Genomic DNA, 21,573 nt, shown 5'->3' with positions numbered 1-21,573 from the left:
GCACAGCGTTAAGCTAGTGTAGACCTTTATGCCGTTTTAAAAGAGAATATCCAAATAATATTTATTCTGGCCTTATTTGCCTTCTACGATCACATTAGCGAACACAGACTTCAATTGCGAAGACCTCCGCTTGGAATATGATTGGATACGAGCCCATTGGCAGACTTTTCTGGACACTTGGTCCAAGTACGCCATAAATTATATATGGATGTTCATATTGTATATTGTCAATAATAAGGGTAAACGTTTGTACTTAGGAATCAGGTATATTTACAAGTTTGCGGTCGCCGTTATACGAAATATTCGTGTAAAAAGGTTGCTAAAATGTTTGGAGATACATATTTTCTATTTTTCGCAAATAACTATTACTCATTGTAACGAAACCTGCCAAAATCTAACCAAGCCTAGCAACCTACCAAATGGAAAAAACCTACCAATTTTGGTAGGAAAACCCATGTGTGGCAACAGTGATCGCGCATCTCTACTATATACATATGCATATGTACGTACATGCAAAAAATAATTGTTTATTTATTTTTCAGCCTGGTCCTAAATATTTGGCGGTTCCGGTAACACTGCGGTTACTGTTCATACCTCTTTTTCTATACTGCAACTATAGTCCACTTAACATTGAAAGAAAACTGGCAGTTTTGATCAGTAACGATTGGATATACTGGTTTATTTCTATTTTGATGTCATGGAGCTCGGGTTACTTAAGGTAAGCGTAATTTGCATATATTTCGAAACTACTTTCTTAAAATCAAGTCTAAATGATCTAACACTCGTATATTGCTTTTAAAAATATTATGAATTTATTTATAAATTCTTTTGATTTTATTAGTTTGTTGCGCCTTGGAGATACATATATGCGTGCGCATACTTATCCAATTCAATATACTACTATATATTCTATAATTAGTTCCTCTAAAATTGTTTGATGGTATCCTAAAAAAATTGGTGTCCTTCTGAGCTTTCCTAATGCTTAACATATATCCAGAATATGGTAGGTAATGTTGCCGAATCACATCCAGAGCAGGGAGTTTTTGCGCGGATACCGAGTATACCCAGTATTCCGGATACGCAGTATTCCGTTCAGCGTTGCCAGAACTTTTCCAGATAAAGGTTAAACGGGAAAAAATAAAGCTAAAAGAAGTTAATCAAAATTTGAGTTATGGCCGAACAAACCTGAAGACATAAAATAAAATTTCATATACATAAATATCTTCGTCGTTATTATAATTTTATAACAGTGCCAATGTTTAAGTTACATGTTAAGAAAAATATCTGAAACTTTAAGAGAGCTTGTTGAGATGATAATCGTTCTCTAAAAAGTAGTGACAGTAAGTGGATATTTAAAGCTCCGTTAGTCTAGACTTAATTTCCGTAACTTAACTTAACTTAACTTAATATCTTGGCCAACCTGCTATATGAGAAGCTGTGTTGGCGGTTAGTTAAAACTTAAATTACCGTAAGAAACTTAAGAACCTGTAGATTTTAGGTTCTTATGTTACGGCCTTACGGAAATTGAGAGCGGTGAGAGAATCAGGCTTGCCAGACTCTCGTTTTTGTATTTCTTAAAAATAAATGAACGCAAACATTTTTGTTTGCATAATTTTTTTTGAATTGGCATTTTAAGAGGCGAACTGTTGAACAGCTGAAAGAGAAAATACAAAAACAAAATATTTCCGCTCTTGGCTTACGTTGACGTATTGAGTTATTATTGATGATTTCTTACGGTAAGTTAAGTCTAGACTAACTGGGCTTTAAGTCCCATCGAGTGAATAATATTCACTGAATATCAATCGGACAGTATCCTCTATACACTAACCAAAGAGAGAGCTCACTCCCACTCTCTCGTTACCAGGTTAAATCAACTCGAGGGTGACTTTCCTGGCCAACTAATTCTCAACACAATTCACTGGTATATCACTATGGCCTGGTATTCATATACGTATACAAGTCTGGTTGGGAAAAAATCAGGAGAAATTGAAAGAGAGGTCAGGCATTCACCAAGTGGCTTTGACCGCGCCGTTGGCGTGTTCATGGCACTGAAAGGGAAATAAAAATTGGTACTAAAAACCTTAACATAGCTAAAATAAGAAATTTATTTTATACAATTTTATTTTACAAGAAAAACCAAAAAATACAAATTTTAAAAATATTCATAATGACGCCATGCAGTAAAGCCATAGGCACATAGAGAAATAAGGCCATATTTTTACGTATGCTCTTATTTGTCACTGTCAAAATAAAATGAAGGCCATTGTGTCGTTATTGCACCTTTCATAATTTTTGGTGTAATGTTTACCTAGTGCACAGCTGGTGTTGCATATAAAAGTAACTCGGTAATTTTCTAGTTTAAGGTACAACTTGCAAAAAAAAAACAAAAAGTCCAAAAAATGTCATCAGGGGTACCAATCGGAGCATTTTAATCTGTGTATTAACAATTCGGAGGTGGAAGGATAATATTGTTAACCTTTTGAAAGTTATTAACAAACCAATTTTTTAGAATAATGCTATTTTTATGAGCAATCGCACAGTAAAAACTGCCATCAATCACCATTATTCACCTTTCAAGCACTAGTAAAACATATAATTTTAAAAATTTGTTCAACAAGCTCATATTTTTGACAAGAAACTATTGTTTATTTTGTTATTAAAACGCAAGTAAACAATGTACCCGAACTGAAACGAGAAAATGCAAAATGGCGAATAGTGCTGTCACTATATTTATATTTCGTAATAATTCAGTTTTCCTTTTATGCCGTCTGCAATGTTGATTACTTTTCGGTTTTGTCATTAACAACTTTGTACACACTTTAATTATATATATATTTCTTAGCGATGTAAAAGAAAATCTCATAGATATATACAAATGCATATGCCTATGATATTTTTTTTTAAATCGGTAAGATGCATATTAACTAGAGGAATGTATGAAACTGTTATGAAATAGGATCGCATTTCTCATATGTAAAATTTTTGGTTATGCCTTTCCCAATGTGAAGTGAAATAAAGTCATATGGCATTACTTCCTATGCCTAAAGCCATATGATGTAACTTCCTATGGCTGTATTGCACGGCGTTGTTCATAATCAGGGTATTCATTTAAACGCGTAAATGCCGCGTAACTGTGTAAACCTCGTAAATAAACCGGTTTTCCATACAAAATTAAGCATGTTTCGAGATTTACGTGGTTAGGAGGCGCTTACTCGTTTATATGAATTACCCTAATATGTTTGAAAAGTTTGAACGTTGCACAGTGAACTTTTTTAGGGGTTTGAATGATCAATAATCTCTAACTTTGGAATGGGCTTAAATTTTTTTTCGCGGTTTTTTTATGTTATGTAGAAAATTGTCTTTCGATAGCGATATCAAAAAATTTAAATATCTTCCAATTTTATGTTGAAAAGTTACCAAAATTTTAAAAATAAATCAAAAGATATGTATATACATACTTATATGTTGCCAATTCTATTAGATTATCAAAAAATATTTTATTTTATCGTTTTTTTTTTATATTCTTGGTATCGGAAGTGACTTATGCAATTATAAATAGCAGCAAAAAAAAATTAAATAAATAAAAAATCGACTTTATAACCTGACCCGAAAAATAATTAAAATTGATACAATTTTCATTCAAACTTCGAGATCTTTAAAGATTTCATTTTTTTCATTGCAAAGTTTCATGTGGCTAACGTTAACTTAATGAGGATTTTTGATAAAATTCAAATATTTAATTATTTTGTAAATTTGACCATGTAAAATCACTAAAAAATTGACCAAATCCACCATATTCCATGCAATAGAAATCTGCGGCAGAGAACTCCTCAGAAGAGGCACAGCCTTGAAATATATCTGCATTATGTCGGACAATCAGGTATCCTTCTGGCACTGAAGTCCCACAGAATAACTTCTAGGCTAGTATATGATTGCTTCAGTGTTCTAAGTTCACTAGGGGCCAAAAGCACNTAACTTCTAGTATATGATTGCTTCAGTGTTCTAAGTTCACTAGGGGCCAAAAGCACAGCCAAAAATTTATCCGTTCTTCAAATGAAGCTTCAATGAAACTAGTTAGCTTAAGCAGAGAGGACTTCAAAATTCTCACTGGTTACTACACGGAACACTGCTCCCTTCGTTATCATTAGGGCCCGGATTTCTATGCATTTACATTTTTTTTTGTAAGTCATAGGAACTTAAAGATTAACAAATGTTGCGAATCAAGAGTTTTGTGGTAAGATGACATCGATTTGTTAGTGTATATTCTTACATATTTTGCCTTAAATGTCTATAAAGGGATATTTTGTCAAAAAAGCATATTTAATTGCATTTTTTATTAAATGCTGTTTGTCTAGAACGGACGTATCACTCCACAATTGCAAGAGCATTTGATGATTCCATGCAACTGATTTCGTCGAAAATTATTTTAATGTCACTGACGCGAGCACATATATCGAGCCCTAAACGTTAAAACAACGTAAGCGACATTTATTTTTTATGCAAAATTGCATCTATATGCTCTATGGCCATTTTTGCATCAAAAAGAAAATTTTTGAAAAATATGTAAAATCAGCAAAGGCGATGAAGGTATTTTAGCCAAAGTTACTGCACGTTACTTGTTGGGCACGCAATGTACCGAGTGGCCGAAGATATAAAGGCTCGCTTCAGTGATGTTGACGATTTAATATCGAATGGGAAAAATATTTTTAAAATCTGATTTGCTTTTAACTTCATGCATCCCAATATCGCTCTTCCGCCACTGCCATATTAGCGATATGGGGAACCTGGTTAGAGGTGGCAAAATATTATTGCCTACATTTTAAGGAATTTCAAACCTGTCTTAAAGATCTAAATGATAGTGGCGCGTCTTCAATATTGAAGGCGAAAAAAGCAATAGCTTCAAATTCGATTGAAGCACGGTTAGCCTATATCAATGCAAACTACAGCTTCTTGTCGGAAATAATAATAAACTGGAAGGAAAAAAATCATTGGCTGAACATGCATGGCATGACTTAAGATAAGTAGGTCTACCGTGACAAACCTTGCGATCTTCTCTGAATTTTGTCTGTCCGCTAATCCGGTAATCAGGTCGATGCAGTTTATACTGACTTTTCCAAGTCATTCCACATAGTAAGACATTCAATTCTAGTATCTATATTAGCAAGTTTAGGTTTTCACTCCGTTTTTCTGTCTTGGATAAAATCGTATCTATCGTCGCGCAAATGTGCAGTTGTGGTGGATAATGCTTCTCGTCCTTTCATTGCGTCTTCTGGCATTCCCTAGGGAAGCATTTTAGTCCCCTTCTATTTGTTATTTTTATTAATGACATTTCCAACTGCTTTAAACACTCTTAATTTCTCTTATATGCCCATGACTTGCAAGTATTCACAACTGTTTCAAGTAGTTTAGATTCTGACAAGCTCCAATCGGATCTTAATAATATTGCTTTCCGGTGAAGTATCTATATATTATTCTGAAACAAGGCGCTTATTCCCAGCAATCTACAAGTCGTACAGAGACAAATTATACATCAAATTAAAGTGCTCGATCTGAAACTTTGCACAACCTTTTCAGATTTAAGATTCATTGAACCATTTTCGAAATATTTCCGTCGAAAGATTTTAAAATTTTTACGTTGAGCAAAGCATTGCTACGTTCATTTCGATAAGCAGCGTCTCAGCGGTACATAAGAGAATGAAAAATGGTTATACAGTATATTTTGCTTAGCTGCACATCCTTCTTTGCACGAAAAACTTGTGCACCTAACCGAAAAAGACACTTAGCGAATTTTCTTTACTACTTCAATGAGGAAGGTATCCGAATCCCTATGAAACCAAATAATGGAGAAGCACTTATCACGTAGAAAATAATGCAAGCGATTTTTTTTTTCGAATGGTATCTTATTATCTATATAACTAGAAAAATTGATAGCCATTTCCGTTGTTCTGCGATATGAGTAATAAATAAAAGCTTGTAAAGTTAGGTAATTGTAGGTCAGTGCAGGTAAACGTAATACTTTCTTTGATAATTGATACTAGTTGCACAATTTTTAAGGCAGCTATCGCCAATGTGCAGGTATGTTGAATGCATCTATCGGAACAGTTTCCTTATAAATGTTAAAACTAATGTCTCAGACGCGCATTTTGGGGTAGGTATCTTAAATGTGCACTTAAGCATAAGGGCAGCAAAGCAAAATATACTGTATTTATTCGCTTCCGTTTCTGATTTTGTTTCATATCGTTCAAAGCATTGCTGCGTTCGTGTGCATGTAGGCAGCGATACAGCGAAATATCTGCAAAGAAAATGTTCCCTTTGGCTCTGTAGTTATGTACATACCCAATGGTGTTGCATATCTATACATTCATTCACAGTATCAATAACAACATCGTTGCAGAGTTGTGCGCTTTATTTTGATTTGAGGATTATGTTCCATTTATTCGTTTTCGTCCCGGTTTTGTTTTCATATCGAGCGAAGCATTGCTATGTTCGTGCGAATGTGGTACAGCGGAAGATCTGCAAAAGAAAAATGTTGCTTTTGCCTCTGTACAGATACCCATATAAATCTTACATGGTTTATTTCGATGTGTTTTCTGAAGCAAATATGGTTCTATTTGTATTATAAATCTATATATGTATCTATATATAATAGTACAGAGATAATTTACTTTCGAATTAAGGTTCTGGATCTGAAACTTTGCACAAACATTTCAGATTTAAGAATCATTCGATGTACATACATATTTGCACGGAAAGATTTTTAAAAATTTAGATTGAGCAATTTTAAAATATAAATCTTAATCTCACACATGCATTCTCATTTCCACCAATTTTGAACAATTTCATTTCTTTATTTTCAATTTTGTATGGTTTTAAAATGCTGGAAAACTTAAAAAAATCCTGGCGGGCGAACTGAGGGAACGTTCAAGTATTTTAAACTCTCTATAAATATGCGTTTCAGAGAATCTGGTTATTTCAGTTTAAGATTAGTGCCACACGAGATTATTTTGCCAGATTTAGCCGATTGGGTATTTGAACCTCAGCCTGGTGTAATTAATTAAAACCGCGTGAAGGATCGATCCATTTCGCGTACACAAAATAAGCACTGTACGATAGTTAATAAAGAAATGGTTAATATGTTGTCCGGAGTAGATATGGCGTCGATATCTACTGCCGTTTCTGAATATCCACAGGAGCAAGTAGAAGTAGGGGAGTTGCACCTCATGACTTGATATTAAAAGTTAGAGCAGTTGTGATGCTAATCCACTACCAAAATATGTACATATGAAGGGTTAGTAAATGGTCTCGCTTAATAGTTAAAGAATCACAATGTAATTGTTTGGATGCCGCAATACAAATATGTGCATATAAAGGGTTAGTTAGTGGACTTTAAACATGTGATTGGAATTATACTATCCCATATAAATTAACAGCCCAGCGAATCAACACTTGCTTTTGTATTTAAACGTAGCAAATTCAAAATTATTGTAGCGTTCGCAAAAACAATAAATAAGTATCAAGGTCAGACCCTAGCAAGAGGATTGCTTAACGCATGGCCTATTGAGTAGCGTACGATCTTTCGAAATACCAAGTTAAAGTGAACAACCAACGCAATGCATGCGGTTTTTATAACAAAAAAATATGCAGATTTTTTAGACCACGGAGCACCTCGATTTTCGGGGATTATTACTAGTTATTATTATTATGAGCCTTTAGCACTGCGACCTCTAGGGTGGTCTATTGTGCGTAAAGGCTTTTAATATAGGCTAGCACTTCGGTGGGCTTTTTGTTCCATTTTTCGAATGGATTAAGTGTTGTACCACATAGGTGAGCGAGTCTGCGTCTAGTGAGAGCAACACATTCTGTCGTTTCTTCGTCCATATTACAGAAGCGACAAACGCTCGTGTCTGAAAGATTCATTTTACTGTGGTGATAACACAGGTTACAATGTCCCGTGAAGTACCCAGTGAGAGTTCCAAGCATAGATCCCATCTGGTTCTGGTGATTTGTATGGGCTGAAGATAGATACCACCCATTGCACTGTTTCTACCGTGGTAAGTTTAGTTGCAAGGCTTTGTACTCTACCAGAAGTGCGTGCTGGTACTCCCAATTCCGGTAGACAATAGCCTGCTTTGCAGCCCGGGAAGTGCGTGTCTAGCAGAAGTCTGCAAGTCTCACCCGGATGCTGAGTATAGTTACCATCTGGTTTCTTTAGAGTGCCGATCATATTTTTGTCTACCCTATTTAGAGCTTTTTGGAGGCGTACTGCCTCTGGGAGGCTCTTTAATTCCTCGCAGAGGCTTCGCCAGCTAGCTCTTTTGGATTTCCGCAATTCTTTGTTATAAGAGGTTAGTGCAAGTTTGTACGGATTCCAATCACCCGTATTCTTTGCTCTATTGAATAGTTTTCTGGCCTGGCATCTCATTTGCTCAATCTTCTTGCTTCACCAAGGCACATCAAGTTTGGATTTTACCTTTCATTGGGGACAGCTACTATTCAAAGCTATTGCAATGTCTGAATGAAGCTGTTCAGCCTCAGTTTAAAGCTCGTGTGCAGTCGTAATTTGACCATCATGGCTGTTTCCACCTTCTTCAATGATAAAGCGAAAGAGTTCCCAGTTCGTTTTCCTGGGATTTCTAAAAACTAGTTCATACTCAGGAATGTGACCAATGTCGAATTCTATTTGCATTAGAAGGCTGCATGAATTCATTCAAAACGGCTTATGAATTATTCATATACAAAACGAATGAATGATTTTGGCTTCACATTTTTTTGAATTTGAGTGAATACCTGTTCTGATATATGTATCGACATTACAATATTCAAATAAAATGAAATAAATTGAATTGAAATAAATGACAATTTTTTGTATGAATATCCAAAAATTGTTTTCTATGTACATATGTAAAAACAAGGCCTTATTAAGTTGGGGGCGGAAGGGGTTGGGGGGATTTGTAAGTGTTCTGACCCCTCACAATGTAGCGAATTTGAAGAAAGGCAAAATGAGCTTTGAAAAAATGCAAAAAATACACTATTTTTTAATTTTGTTATGTACATACTAGGAATGTTTATCCCGGCCTTTTATAGGTGCCGAAAAGAGTAGAGGATTAAATAATACTAGGATTTTCGGGATTTGTAATTTGCACTGATGGCAATAATAGAACTTCCTTTTCTTAACCAGTATTGGCTATATTTCTTTTATTTTATTTAGGTAAGGTTATGGTGGTAGACCCGCAAAGGGGACTCACTTAGACATTTTATTGTCCATTGTGATACCACATTACATAAAAAATTCCTTTGAACGTTAACTGTGTAAAATTACGAGAAGCGCTGGGTGCTCATAACAAAGTTTCGCAAACAGCTGATGTCCGCTCCGGAGAGTCCCTCGAGAGTGTTGATGAAATGTGCACCGAGGTGCTTTAACCTTAATCTAGCGAATGCCGGGCAGTTGAGTAGGAAGTGCTGAGATGATTCCACCTCGTCTTCCAGACAACTACGGCAGTAGGGATCCGTGACGATCTTGAGTCGCATCGCTTAGCCAGGTGCCCGCGGTCCACAACCGGTCAGAAGGACTTTGCAACTTTGCAAGTCGGGGTTTTTTCCCAGCGCACGCTGAACCGACTGTAAGCCCATCTGTCCAAAAGCAGACCGCAGGTTGCCAACGGAACTCCAATGCCCTCCCTGACCGAGGTGATGGCCTTGAGGGTGTCCTGCCTAGCCAGTTCATTTCCTGTGATATAACTGTGCCCTGGGACCCAAATCAGCTTGATCTGGAAGTATTCCGAGGCAGTTGAGAGAGAGGTCAGGCAATCCCGCCTGGCCATCAGTGTATATATTTACCCTCCTTGTCGACAATACATTGGTGCATAGCCAATCGGCTGCCTCTTTTATAGCGGCCACCTCCCTGAAATAAGCTGCAGAGATCCGGTAGTCTGAACGTAAGATCTACTGAGAGTTCCTGGCAGTAGACACCTCCTCCAACTCTCCCTACCAGCTTCGATTCGTCCGTGAAGATGTTTATTGGACCTCTTCTCCAGAGACTACCCTTCTCCCATTTGTCCCTTGGAGGGATATACGTGGAGAAGGATCCTTTTGGGGCCAGCCTCGTGTGATTCCGGTCCATTTCTTTTGGCAGGAAGTCGAAGCTTTCGAGAATTGTCGAGTGCCCGTGTGCTGGGTTGAAAGAGAACCCAGAGTTTGTGAGCCTAATGGCTGAGCGAACCGCAGCTACTTTGCCCGCAATGTCGACAGGTGCGCCTTTGAGCATAGCGTTTAGCGCTAGAGTAGGAGTAGTCCGGAGCGCCCCGCTGATTCCAACGAGGGCCGCCCTTTACACTCGCTCTAGCTTCCTAACATGACACATTAGGTCAAATGATTACTTTTTCTGTGCGAAATTAATAGCAGCTAAAATATAGCGTTCTTTAAATGTAAAAGGATGGAAAGTCAGTAAATAAAATGTAAAAACATGATTTGGCTTTCGTAAAACAGACTTTTTTATGTTCAAATGATGAGTATATGTGTTTATGTAGTTCTCGAAAATATTATCCAAATAGCATGGTTTTGAAACAAGTTATTTTCTTACCATACTCAACCCGGAGAGGGTTAGGCTACATAAATAAAATAGCTATGGTCATATGTACATAAATGGTTTCATCTAGAGATTAAAAAAATATATTTATTATCGAAGTCCCTTAATTAAAAATAAAAACATATTTACTACATGTCTCGCAGATATGCCTTGAGGAGAGATTCCTAAAGCAGTTAGTCTTCATAAAACACTTCATTTTCACTTAAGATTTTTCCCAAATTGTCCACCGATATTATTTGTATTCAGAATGCAAATGCTGCATTGTAACACATTTACCAAAAATTGCTGGTAGCTTCCTGAAAAGAATACGAATATTTTTGAAACTAGTTTACGAAAACAATGTTCAAAGCTCTTCACCTTGAGCTATAAATTTCGAAATTGCAATTCGTAGATTCTCTCAAGGATTTGCCTTTTTGCGAAGGCTTCTCATCAATAGTCTTTGCGAATCGACGCGAGTGTCTTTGTAACATAGCTATGCTACAGGAGATGAAATGTAATCCAAATTGAGGCTGGTATTTTTTTTGCTATCACATATTTCCATTTTCACTATTTATCACCATTAAAATGGACTATTTACCATTACCATTTACATTTACCATTAAAATGCAAGCAAATTTTGACAGCTGCTGTTGTTGTACAGCGCCACTTGCGGCCGGGTAAAATACTAAAATTTAGGCAAAGTTATTTTTAGCGAAAGGGAGGACAGAACCACAATTTTTGGGGATAGCCATAAATAGGGATAAAATGTTAGCTTTCGAATTTTAGCGATAGTGAAAGTTAGAATCCGGCTGCTGGTCGATACAGTTGGCTTTGATTTCTAAAACAACTTTATCAGTAAGAAACGGGATAATAATTCCATAATTTTCGTCTTTGTTTGGTAAATAATTGCAAAAACGACGCGTTTTTTCTTCTAAGGGTTTCATGAAACTTTCGCAAATATCAACAGCACCAAATTTGCTTTTCAACATGGTTTGCCTTTCTTTCTTTGAACATCCAAACAGTCAAACTACAAACATCTCCCCTTTTGTAATAGCATGATAGCCCAGAAAAAACAGTTTTTCTTGAAAACGGCTAAAAACGGCGGCTTAAGTAAAATGAGATCAACTCATTACATCCCAGTTTATCCATTTCCATTTCGTTTGCCAAAAGTTAACAAAATTGTAAAAGCTTACATTAAATCATAAATGAAAATAAATCAGAAAATTTTTGAGGTTATGCAAATAAGTCAGTTTGTTTTGCAAACAAATGGTAAAAAGTCACTTTTTTAAATTAGGACTTAGGTTCTCACTTATATTTTGGTTTCCCATTAAAATGTTCCTTTAGTTATTCGAACTTTATAAAAAAATGCACTTTAAACTTAAGAAATAAACCGGTTGCGCAAACAACGTGTCAATAACGTTTTGAAAGTGTAACTTTGTTTGATTGCTGTCTAACGGTGATTTTTATTTTACAAAAACAAAGTGAAGTTTCTGTTATTTTGGAGTATTCCCTACAGAATGGCACCAAAAAATTATGTAAAACTGCGTTTCGAAATAGGAATTTCGCACAGCCAAATGAATCATTTGACGTAATGTGCATGAGTGGGCTTTTCCTGTGAACTCCACCAGATAATGACCCCATATAACATTATTGGCTTAATAATTGCTTCATATAGCCAGTACATCACTTTTGGGGAGAGGCCCCATCTCTTCCCCATGGAATTCTTGCAGCAGTAGAGAGCCACCGATGCCTTCTTTACTTGATCCTCAATATTCGGTTTCCATGACAACTTCCCATCCAGGATCACGCCCAAGAACCTGAGCCTGTCAGAGAGAACAAGTGGAACACCCCCCATTGAGGGGAGCTGGGCATGAGGCTTTTTGTACCTCCTGGTAAAAAGAACAAGCTCCGTCTTTCCAGGATTAACAGCGAGTCCGCAGCTAGCTGACCAATTTGTGACAATGCTTAGGTACCCTTGCATAAGATCGTACAGAGTGTCCAAGAACTTTCCTCTGACGATGAGTGTCACGTCATCCGCGTAGGCAATAAGCCGGCATCCTCTCCTTTCCAACTAATTCAGGACGTCGTTTATCACGACTATCCGCAGAATGGGTGAAAGGACGCCTCCCTGCCGGGTGCCTCTACTCACTTTATGCTGCTCAGAGGTGTTGCCCCATTCCGCTGTGACAGTTCTGTCGTGCAGCATATGTTAGATGAGCCTTACTAAGTAGCTTTCGGTAAAACATTATTGAAATTCCCCTCGATATCAAGGAAGGCACTTACTACAAAATCTTTGTTATTAAGAGACTTTTTTTATTTAATAATTAATATTTTTTTTTGTGAATGTCTAGCTCATTATACATATAACACCGTGCGATAGTAAATTTTACACACAAAAATCAATATATTGGGCCAAATATGGTAAAATTTCGTTTTTAGTTTTTCACTCTGACGTCAGTAATTAAAAAATGATTTAAAAAATTCAGTGAAGAAATTTAGAGAAGAAGTAAGGGTTCCAGATTAAAGAGGAAATTCTGTAGAATTTAAGCAGATTCAATTGTTTGGTGCATAAGGACTGGTAAGTATTGAAAACGTCCTTTTAAAATTGTATCCCTGAAATTTCGCGATATTTGTTTTTCGAAAAGTTATATGTTAAGGACTTACATATATAAAGTCGATAAAATCCTCGAATTTGGTCGGTTTCACTTTGTCAGCTTAAAAAATTACCTATTCGTCCTTGTGAATCCAAAAAATTTTAATTTTTTCTAAATTCTAAAGAAATCTCTTTCATTTCATATATTTGAAATTACAAAGTCCATTAAAATAAATGCTGACGTCACACAGTGCTTCCCTTCCATATAAAATGTGGGCAAAAATAGAATTATGGACGAATTTAAATGAAAATTCGCTTCTTAGTAAAAGTAAGGACGCTAAATTCAAATATGTAATTGGATTATGGATAACTTTCATACCTTCACTGTAAATGCAGTTTGAATTTGAAAATTAGGGTTCTTGTGGCTTTTACATAGGTATGTACATATAGGTGTCAAATGACAGGGCTTGGCCTGTAGATGTGCAATTAAGTTTTTTATTTTTGAAAAGGGTTGCCACCTGTTACAAATTTTATTAAAATTATTTAATAAGTTAAATGAATTAGATATTACAATATGGGTAGCAATTGAACTGGTTTTGAAAATACATTACCTCTAAATGACACGTAGAAGGGTTGCCACATGTTTAAAAAATCTAATTCACTTTAATTAAGGTAACCGAAATATGTATATCAATATGAGTATCAGAAATGAAAAAATTTGACATATTTAGCAAGAATTAAGTGGACAGTAAAAACATTCCTGAGTTAATTTAAGAGTCCACTAATTTAAAAGGAATGTAATCGGAACAAATCACTAATTGACAATGTATGTAATCCTATGGTTTGACGTAATTATTATTTTAGTGTAACTAAATTCGTCGGCCGCTGTGATGTAGTGGTAAGCAGTGCGCGCTTTCACTCCGCAACGCCTGGGTTTAAGCCCTGGTCAAAGCAACATCGCAAAAAATAGAGAAAAAAAGGTTTTTTTTTTAAACAGCGGTCGTCCCTCGGAAGGCAATGGCAAATCTCCGAGTGTATTTCTGCCATGAAAAACAGCTTCTCATAAAAATACAATCGCCGTTCGGAGCCGGCGTAAAACTGTAGGTCCCTCCGCCTTGTGTGACAACACCAAGGCACACGCCACAAATTGGAGGAGAAGCTCGGCCAAACACTAACATATGTGTAAGCACCAATCTATTATTTTTATTGTTATTATTAACTAAATTTGACTTTACAAACAGGTCGCAACCAAATATATTTAAGCTAAAACTTTTCAAACCTCTTTCGTCTGACTCCCTTATGGTGATACCTATCTATTTCAATTACCTCATTCCTTTAATTAAAGCGGAATTTGATTTTTTAAACAGGTGGCAACTCTCTGCATGTAGTTAATACACATTTCGATTGTTACCCATCTCACAATAATTCATTTTACTTATAAAAAAAATTGTAATCTAATTTTTTAACAATCTAATTTTTTAACAGGTGGCAACTCTTTAAAAAAAATAAGCCTTCTATTGTCCACAGGTCAAGCTTTTTAATCTGACACTTCATTTTTGAAAATGGAACGAATCTTGCAGATCTCAATGCACTGACAGAAAATGAAAAAATTATTTTATCCATTAGCGAAAAACGCATTACTTCAGAATGTGCAAAAACTGAGCAGGTTTTTATTTCTTCTTTTGAAAGCTAAAAGCCCGCGCTATTTAATAAAATAATAAAAAATATCCTATTTTTACATATATTTTTTATTCATTCCATTAAAATGTAGCATTTTTTGAAATTTTGTTTAAAAAAATAGTTTTTTTTGGAAATCGCAGGGACTCCCTGTGTTTAATTTCAATCCAAAATTTTAATTCCTGTAATTCTCTACTATCCATATGGAAACAAGAAACCAACATTTTATTTCAAAGAATATATTTTTGACATTTTTTTCTATGAAGAGCTTACGCATGGCTATGCTCTTATTAAAATTATTAGTGTAAAATTTGTGGACTTTAGTGGCTTCCTGGCGGCATATAATTAATTTTTTAGGGAAATGTCTCTTTAATTCTTTTTAGTGGATGAATTGTTTTTACAAAAATACCAAACAAGTTCATATTGCAGATATCGATCGAGATATTTTTCGATTTTTGCCCACTTAGGCGACACTGTGCGTCAGAGAGAAAAAATAAAAATGCCACTTTAAATATTTTATTTTATGATGGGAGAGCTTCTCAAACAATTTAGAAGATGTCCCGGGACTAATCCCGGCAACCCGGGGTTGTGAGAACGATATCCCAAAAATCTCGGGATCATAAAAAACGGAAAAATTAACGTCCCTAGTACATAACGTATTGGATAATGTGCATGCCCAATTAAATATATAAAAAAATACATACAGTTGTCAAAAAATTATATCAACCATTTTTGCCAAGTTTTAACGTATTATTTTTGTTATTGTTGAAATAGTAAGCTAAAATATTAGTCTGGCAACATTGTAACTTGTAGATTTGTAGCCTTAAGAATTTTGATGTATATACAATTGAAGTTAGTCCTTATTAAACCAGCAAGCGAGTAACACTGTGTTTCATTTATACGGAACTTTGCAACAATGGTTATGGGCCCAGCGCCCTGGTGAAATAATTTGTGATTAATAAAACCATCCGTGCGGGAAGCTGTTTAAAGACAAGAACGCTACAAAATTAAAAAAATGAGTGTGCACCTGCAAATAGAAAAACTTGGGGAGGACAATTATGACGTGTGGTCTGTGTCCGTTCGAAGTGTCCTCATAACGACAGATTTATGGAATGTCGTATGCGGAAAATATGTGAAGGCAGAAGGAGCCACCCCTGAAGAAGTGCAAAAGTGGGAAACGGCTGACCAAAAGGCGTTGGCATGTTTAATTTTAAATATTAAACCGACGCAGTTGATGCACATAAAGACGTGCACAACCGCTGCAGAGGCATGGCAAAAGTTGCGCGACATTCATTTGCCAGTTGGTCCGGTGAAAAAAGTTCAGCAGTATCAAAAACTGTTACGTTTAAACATGCAGCACGGCGAAAATGTAGTTCGGTATGTGAGTGAGTTTGTCGCAACGGTCGACAAATTAGCCGAATTAGAAATTCAAATAAACGACGAACTAAAAGTAGTTATGTTGCTTTCCAGCCTTCCCAATTCGTGGGAAAACTTCGTTGTCGCGATTGAGACGCGCGACAGGCTGCCGACGTTCGAAATAGTCAAAGCGAAAATATTAGAAGAAGGAGCACGTAGACAAGAAAAAGATGATCGCGAATGCACGCAAGCTGTTTACACACACACAAATAAATTTGCAGCGCAAAAGCAATACGATTGTCGCAGCATAAACGACGGACAGAGCGATTCCAAAGTAAAACAGAAGAAGGAGCAAGACAAACAGCGTTTTAAAGGGAAATGTTTTAATTGCCAGAAAACAGGTCATCGTGCAAGTGAGTGTAGAAACAAGAAAAAGGGTGTAAAGACAGAAATGCGAAGTGAAACAGAAGAATCTTCAAATCATCTGATGTACGGAGGCAGCGATACTAAACAGAAAAAGGACAAATGGTGCATTGATAGTGGCGCTACCTCACATATGTGTTGTGACAAAACTTTGTTTACATCTTTCACTGAGAAAGATACGCGTGTCATGTTAGCTGCCGAGACGTTTATTGAATCGCCCGGTATAGGTTCAGTAGTGCTAAAAAGAGAAAACAGTAAAATTTTGTTACACGATGTTTTGTTTGTCCCATCTTTGCTTATGAATTTTCTATCAGTGAGCAAAGCAGCACAGTATGGAAATACGACAACATTCAAAAACAACGTTGCAATAGTAAAAAATAAGCAACAAGAAGTAGTGCTGCAGGCAGAGAGACTGAATAATTTGTATTTGTACTATGATAAAAAGCAAACTAGTGCTGTTTATTTATTAAATGATTGCTCATTAGCAGAAAAGTGGCATAATCGCTATGGCCACCTAAATATGCAAAATTTAAAGCAATTAAATGACAGTGATCTTGTGCGCGGTATGAATGTGAACAATATGCCAACGAAAATAAACTGCGATACATGCAGTCAGGCAAAAATATGTGCTTTGCCTTTCCCGCAAAGAAATGTACGAACCGCGAATGGAGTGCTAGAGCTAGTGCATTCAGATGTATGTGGCCCCATGAACATAAAATCGTTAGGCGGCAATAGATACTTCGTCACGTTCATTGACGATTTTTCTCGCAAAATTTTTGTTTATTTTATGCAAAATAAAAATGAAGTTCTAGAGAAATTTAAATCATTTAAAGCTTATGTCGAGTGCCAAACGAGCCGCAAAATTAAATCTTTGCGCAGTGATAACGGCAAAGAATATGTAAACAATGAATTTAATGATTTTTTAGTAAAATGCGGTATTAAAAGACAATTAACCGTGCCGTATACCCCCCAGCAAAACGGTGTTTCTGAGCGGGCTAACCGCACTATTGTAGAAATGGCAAAAAGTTTGCTTATACATGCAAAGCTAGAAGAGTTTTTGTGGGCGGAGGCGGTTCAAACCGCCGTGTACTTGCGTAACCGGTGTCCAACGCAGGCACTCGATGGGAAGACTCCATTTGAGGTGTGGAAGGGACGAAAACCTTCAGTTAAACATTTGCGAATCTTTGGGTCACGAGCCTTTGCGCTAGACAAGACAGTTAAAAACAAATTTATGGCAAAAGGTAAGGAGTTCATATTTGTGGGTTACTCCTGTACAGCGAAGGCGTATCGGTTATATGATCGCCAAAAACGTGGAATCATCGAGCGGCGTGACGTTAGGTTTATAGAAGGTGAATTTGGTGCGCGTATTACTACTGAGCATGAGTCTTCAGATCGAAACGACGACTTTACAACAAACATCATTCGCCTTGAGTCTTATGAAGCTCAAGAAACAGAGCGCTCGCCATCCAATGATGCCATGGTTGAGGTTGAACAACGTGCAAGCTACGACTCCGGCGATGAGGAGGAGGAGTTTGCCACCGCCAGTAGTTCCGAAGAAGAGAACAACGAGCAAGAAGATCAACGTGAAGCAGGTATGTCGCATTCCGAACAAGCAAATGTAACGCGGCGTGGGCCAGGTAGGCCAAAACAACTCCGCACAGGTCAACCGGGTAGACCTAAAAAGCAATATAATTTAGTAAATAGTTTGAATTACATCGAAGATTTTGAAACACCACAAACTGCAGCAGAGGCATTGAGCGGCCAACACGCGCAAGAGTGGCAAAAATCAATGCAAACCGAGTATGACGCACTTATTGCAAATGGTACGTGGTCATTGGTTGAGTTACCTGAAGGGCATAAAGCCATTGGTTCCAAATGGGTGTTTCGCATCAAGCGGAATGTCAACGGCGATATCGAGCGATTTAAATCTAGACTAGTTGCCAAGGGTTGTGGGCAGCAGTTGGGAGTCAATTACTGGGAAACGTTTTCCCCAGTAATTCGCTATGAGACTATACGAATGCTATTTGCTATTGCTGCAGAAAAACAGCTACATATGCATCAAGTTGACATCTCCAACGCATACCTAAACAGCAAGCTTCATGAAGACGTTTACATGAAGCAACCGGAAAACTTTGTGAACAAGAAGCATCCGAGTAAAGTTCTAAAACTACGAAAGGCAATATACGGGCTAAAACAATCCGGCCGCGTATGGAACAACACACTCGACGAAGTTTTGAAAGACATCGGCTTTAACAGGTGCAAGAACGAGCCCTGCTTATACGTTAGTCAGCATCAGCAGCAGTATAACTATATTGCGGTTTACGTGGACGACTTAATCATCATGAGTCCTAGTGAAACCCATATAGCAACAATCAAGAAGAAGATCGCGTCGAAATTCCAAATGCAAGATGGCGGTGCTATACGATACTTCCTTGGTTTGGAAGTGCAGCGAGAGGGTGACAGGGGCGCAATTTACTTGTCACAGAAGAAGTACATAAAATCCGTTCTTGATACGTATGGCATGCAAAACTGTAGAGCAGTCGCTACTCCACTCGACCCAGGTTTCCAAGTCGGCTGTCAAGACGAAACATGTTCCAAGGTAAATATAAAAGAATACCAATCCTTAATCGGTTCTCTTATGTACCTAGCAGTGCTAAGTCGGCCTGATATTCTACACGCTGTGAGCAAGCTGTCTCAGCGCAATACTAATCCACATGCTGAGCATGAAACCGCAGCAAAACACGTTTTGAGATATCTATCTGGTACGGTAGATTTGAGCATCGTATATCGAAAATCTGATGAGCCCGTGAAGGGATTTGCCGACGCAGATTGGGCCAATGACCCCAACGACAGGAAGTCATATTCTGGTTACGCATTTTATTTGGGAAGCAGCGCTTTCTCATGGGCTTCCACAAAACAGAGCGTAACAGCATTGAGTAGCACCGAGGCTGAGTACGTAGCCTTGTCAACGGCCGCCAAAGAGGCAGTCTATTTAAGCCGATTACTGGCTGAGATTGGGTGGTCCAGTACAAACCCCATGATACTATATGGCGACAACATTAGTGCGCAACATATTGCACGGAACCCCATCCATCATAAGCGTACTAAACATATTGATATAAAATATCATTTTATACGAGAAAAAGTAGAGTCAAATGAAATTAAATTAGAATATGTTTCGACTGATAAAAATGTTGCCGACATTTTAACTAAAAGCCTTAGTAAACAAAAACATTGTAACTTTGTTAAATTACTTGGATTAAAATAATGTTTGTAAAAGAGAATATATCAGCTTAAGAAGAAGTGTTGAAATAGTAAGCTAAAATATTAGTCTGGAAACATTGTAACTTGTAGATTTGTAGCCTTAAGAATTTTGATGTATATACAATTGAAGTTAGTCCAGCAAGCGAGTAACACTGTGTTTCATTTATGCGGAACTTTGCAACAGTTGTTATTTAATTTTTTTTTTTATAAAAATATAGCTCATTCTTTAACAAACCCCGTGTAATTCCAAGCTTCCAACTTTGAGCGATATTAAAAAAAAAAATCTACAAATTTTCGTACAAAATTTCGACCTTTTTTCAAATTCTAAGAAATCAACCGTAATTTTAGACATTTGAAACTTGTACTTTATTCTACTAGAATTCAGTGGGCTACAAAACTGCACACTCATAATCTAATTAAAAACTCGAAATTTTTACGAAGATTTGTTGATATTTTTTCTTAAATTGCATAAATTTTTAAGGCAGTGTCACTCGATTGCTACATTTGTACAGATTTGTGCATCTTTGTATTGGGCTATTGGTAAAAAATAAAAAAATTGGTACAAAATAAAATTATTGGGAGATTTTGTTTTTGTAGTCAAAAGATTGGTACAATACAGCAATCTTCTATTGAAAAATTTAAACAAATTACTTTTCGTTATTGGGATAAAAAAAATATTTGGGTATTCACACAATTGGGATATGATTTGCACCAAATTTCGGCAAATACCCAATCGTGTGACACTGCCTTTAAACTTGTATTTATACGGATGTTGTTAAAGAATGAACTATAAAAAACTAACTAAAATTAAATACCAGCAAAAATAATATTTTAAAACTTGTAAAAATTTGGCGCGGCTATAATTTTTTCGACTGCTGTACATAAGTTGACTATGTTTACTCGGCCGTGCAATCATAGTAGCACAATGCCGCTAACATTTGACTTACAAAGAAAATACGGGCAGGAATTTCAAAACTTAAATCCTTTTGTGTGAAATGTTTTATTTTTATCAGTATTTTTCTTTTAATCAATCTATGTTGAAATAAAAGTTGAAATAAAAAAATATTTGGTCTGATAGCAAATGTACATTCTAAATTCCTACTTATGTATATAAGGCGGCCACGCCTTTGTTAAAGTAAGGAAAATTCGTTAGTGACTAAGGGCCGCCGGGTGAAGTATAAGTTGCTGGTAGGATATTGCACTTCACCTGGCTGTCCTTACCACTTCCCTGCCGAATCTCCCTTACTTTAACAAAGGCCGCCTTATGTCAGTAGGAATTTAGAATGTACATTAAGTATCAGGCATAGTTCTGAGCCGCTTTACAAAGTAAGTTAGGTGTCAAATATACAGTGCATTTAAAACTGTTCGCTACATAGCTTTCCAACCGATATTTACCAGCTGATTGGTTCACTGATTAATACATCGTTTTCATAACTGTTTTGCTTTTTTGCTTCTAAAACCTAAAAATAAATATAATTTTAACCATGTCGTGTATTTACACCAATTGCCACGTTAAAAGCGACTCCTATGTGTCATGCTGGCTCTGCGATGGGATTGCCCATATAAAATGTGCTCGTTTGAGCGGTAGAGTATTAGACGCTATTAAGTGAGCCTAATGGCTGAGCGAACCGCAGCTACTTTGCCCGCAATGTCGACAGGTGCGACTTTGAGCATAGCGTTTAGCGCTAGAGTAGGA

At 36.7% G+C, this 21,573-nt stretch overlaps 1 protein-coding gene across 1 annotated transcript in view; it reads left to right on the top strand.

Annotated features, from left to right (window-relative positions):
- LOC108357959 (equilibrative nucleoside transporter 1-like) overlaps nt 1-21,573 on the top strand; it is a 166,292-nt gene that overhangs the window by 69,229 nt on the left and 75,490 nt on the right. The window contains exon 2 of the mRNA XM_017609050.1: nt 543-718. Within this exon, the coding sequence (XP_017464539.1) occupies nt 543-718 (176 nt within the window). The remainder of the gene's footprint in view (nt 1-542; nt 719-21,573) is intronic.

Source organism: Rhagoletis zephyria, unplaced genomic scaffold, assembly GCF_001687245.7.
Source record: "Rhagoletis zephyria isolate East Lansing unplaced genomic scaffold, Rhagoletis_zephyria_1.1 Rzeph_scaffold_00185, whole genome shotgun sequence".
In the NCBI taxonomy this organism is placed as follows: Eukaryota; Metazoa; Arthropoda; class Insecta; order Diptera; family Tephritidae; genus Rhagoletis; species Rhagoletis zephyria.
Note: the sequence above shows the minus strand (reverse complement) of the source record. Positions and strands in the feature narration are given on the sequence as shown.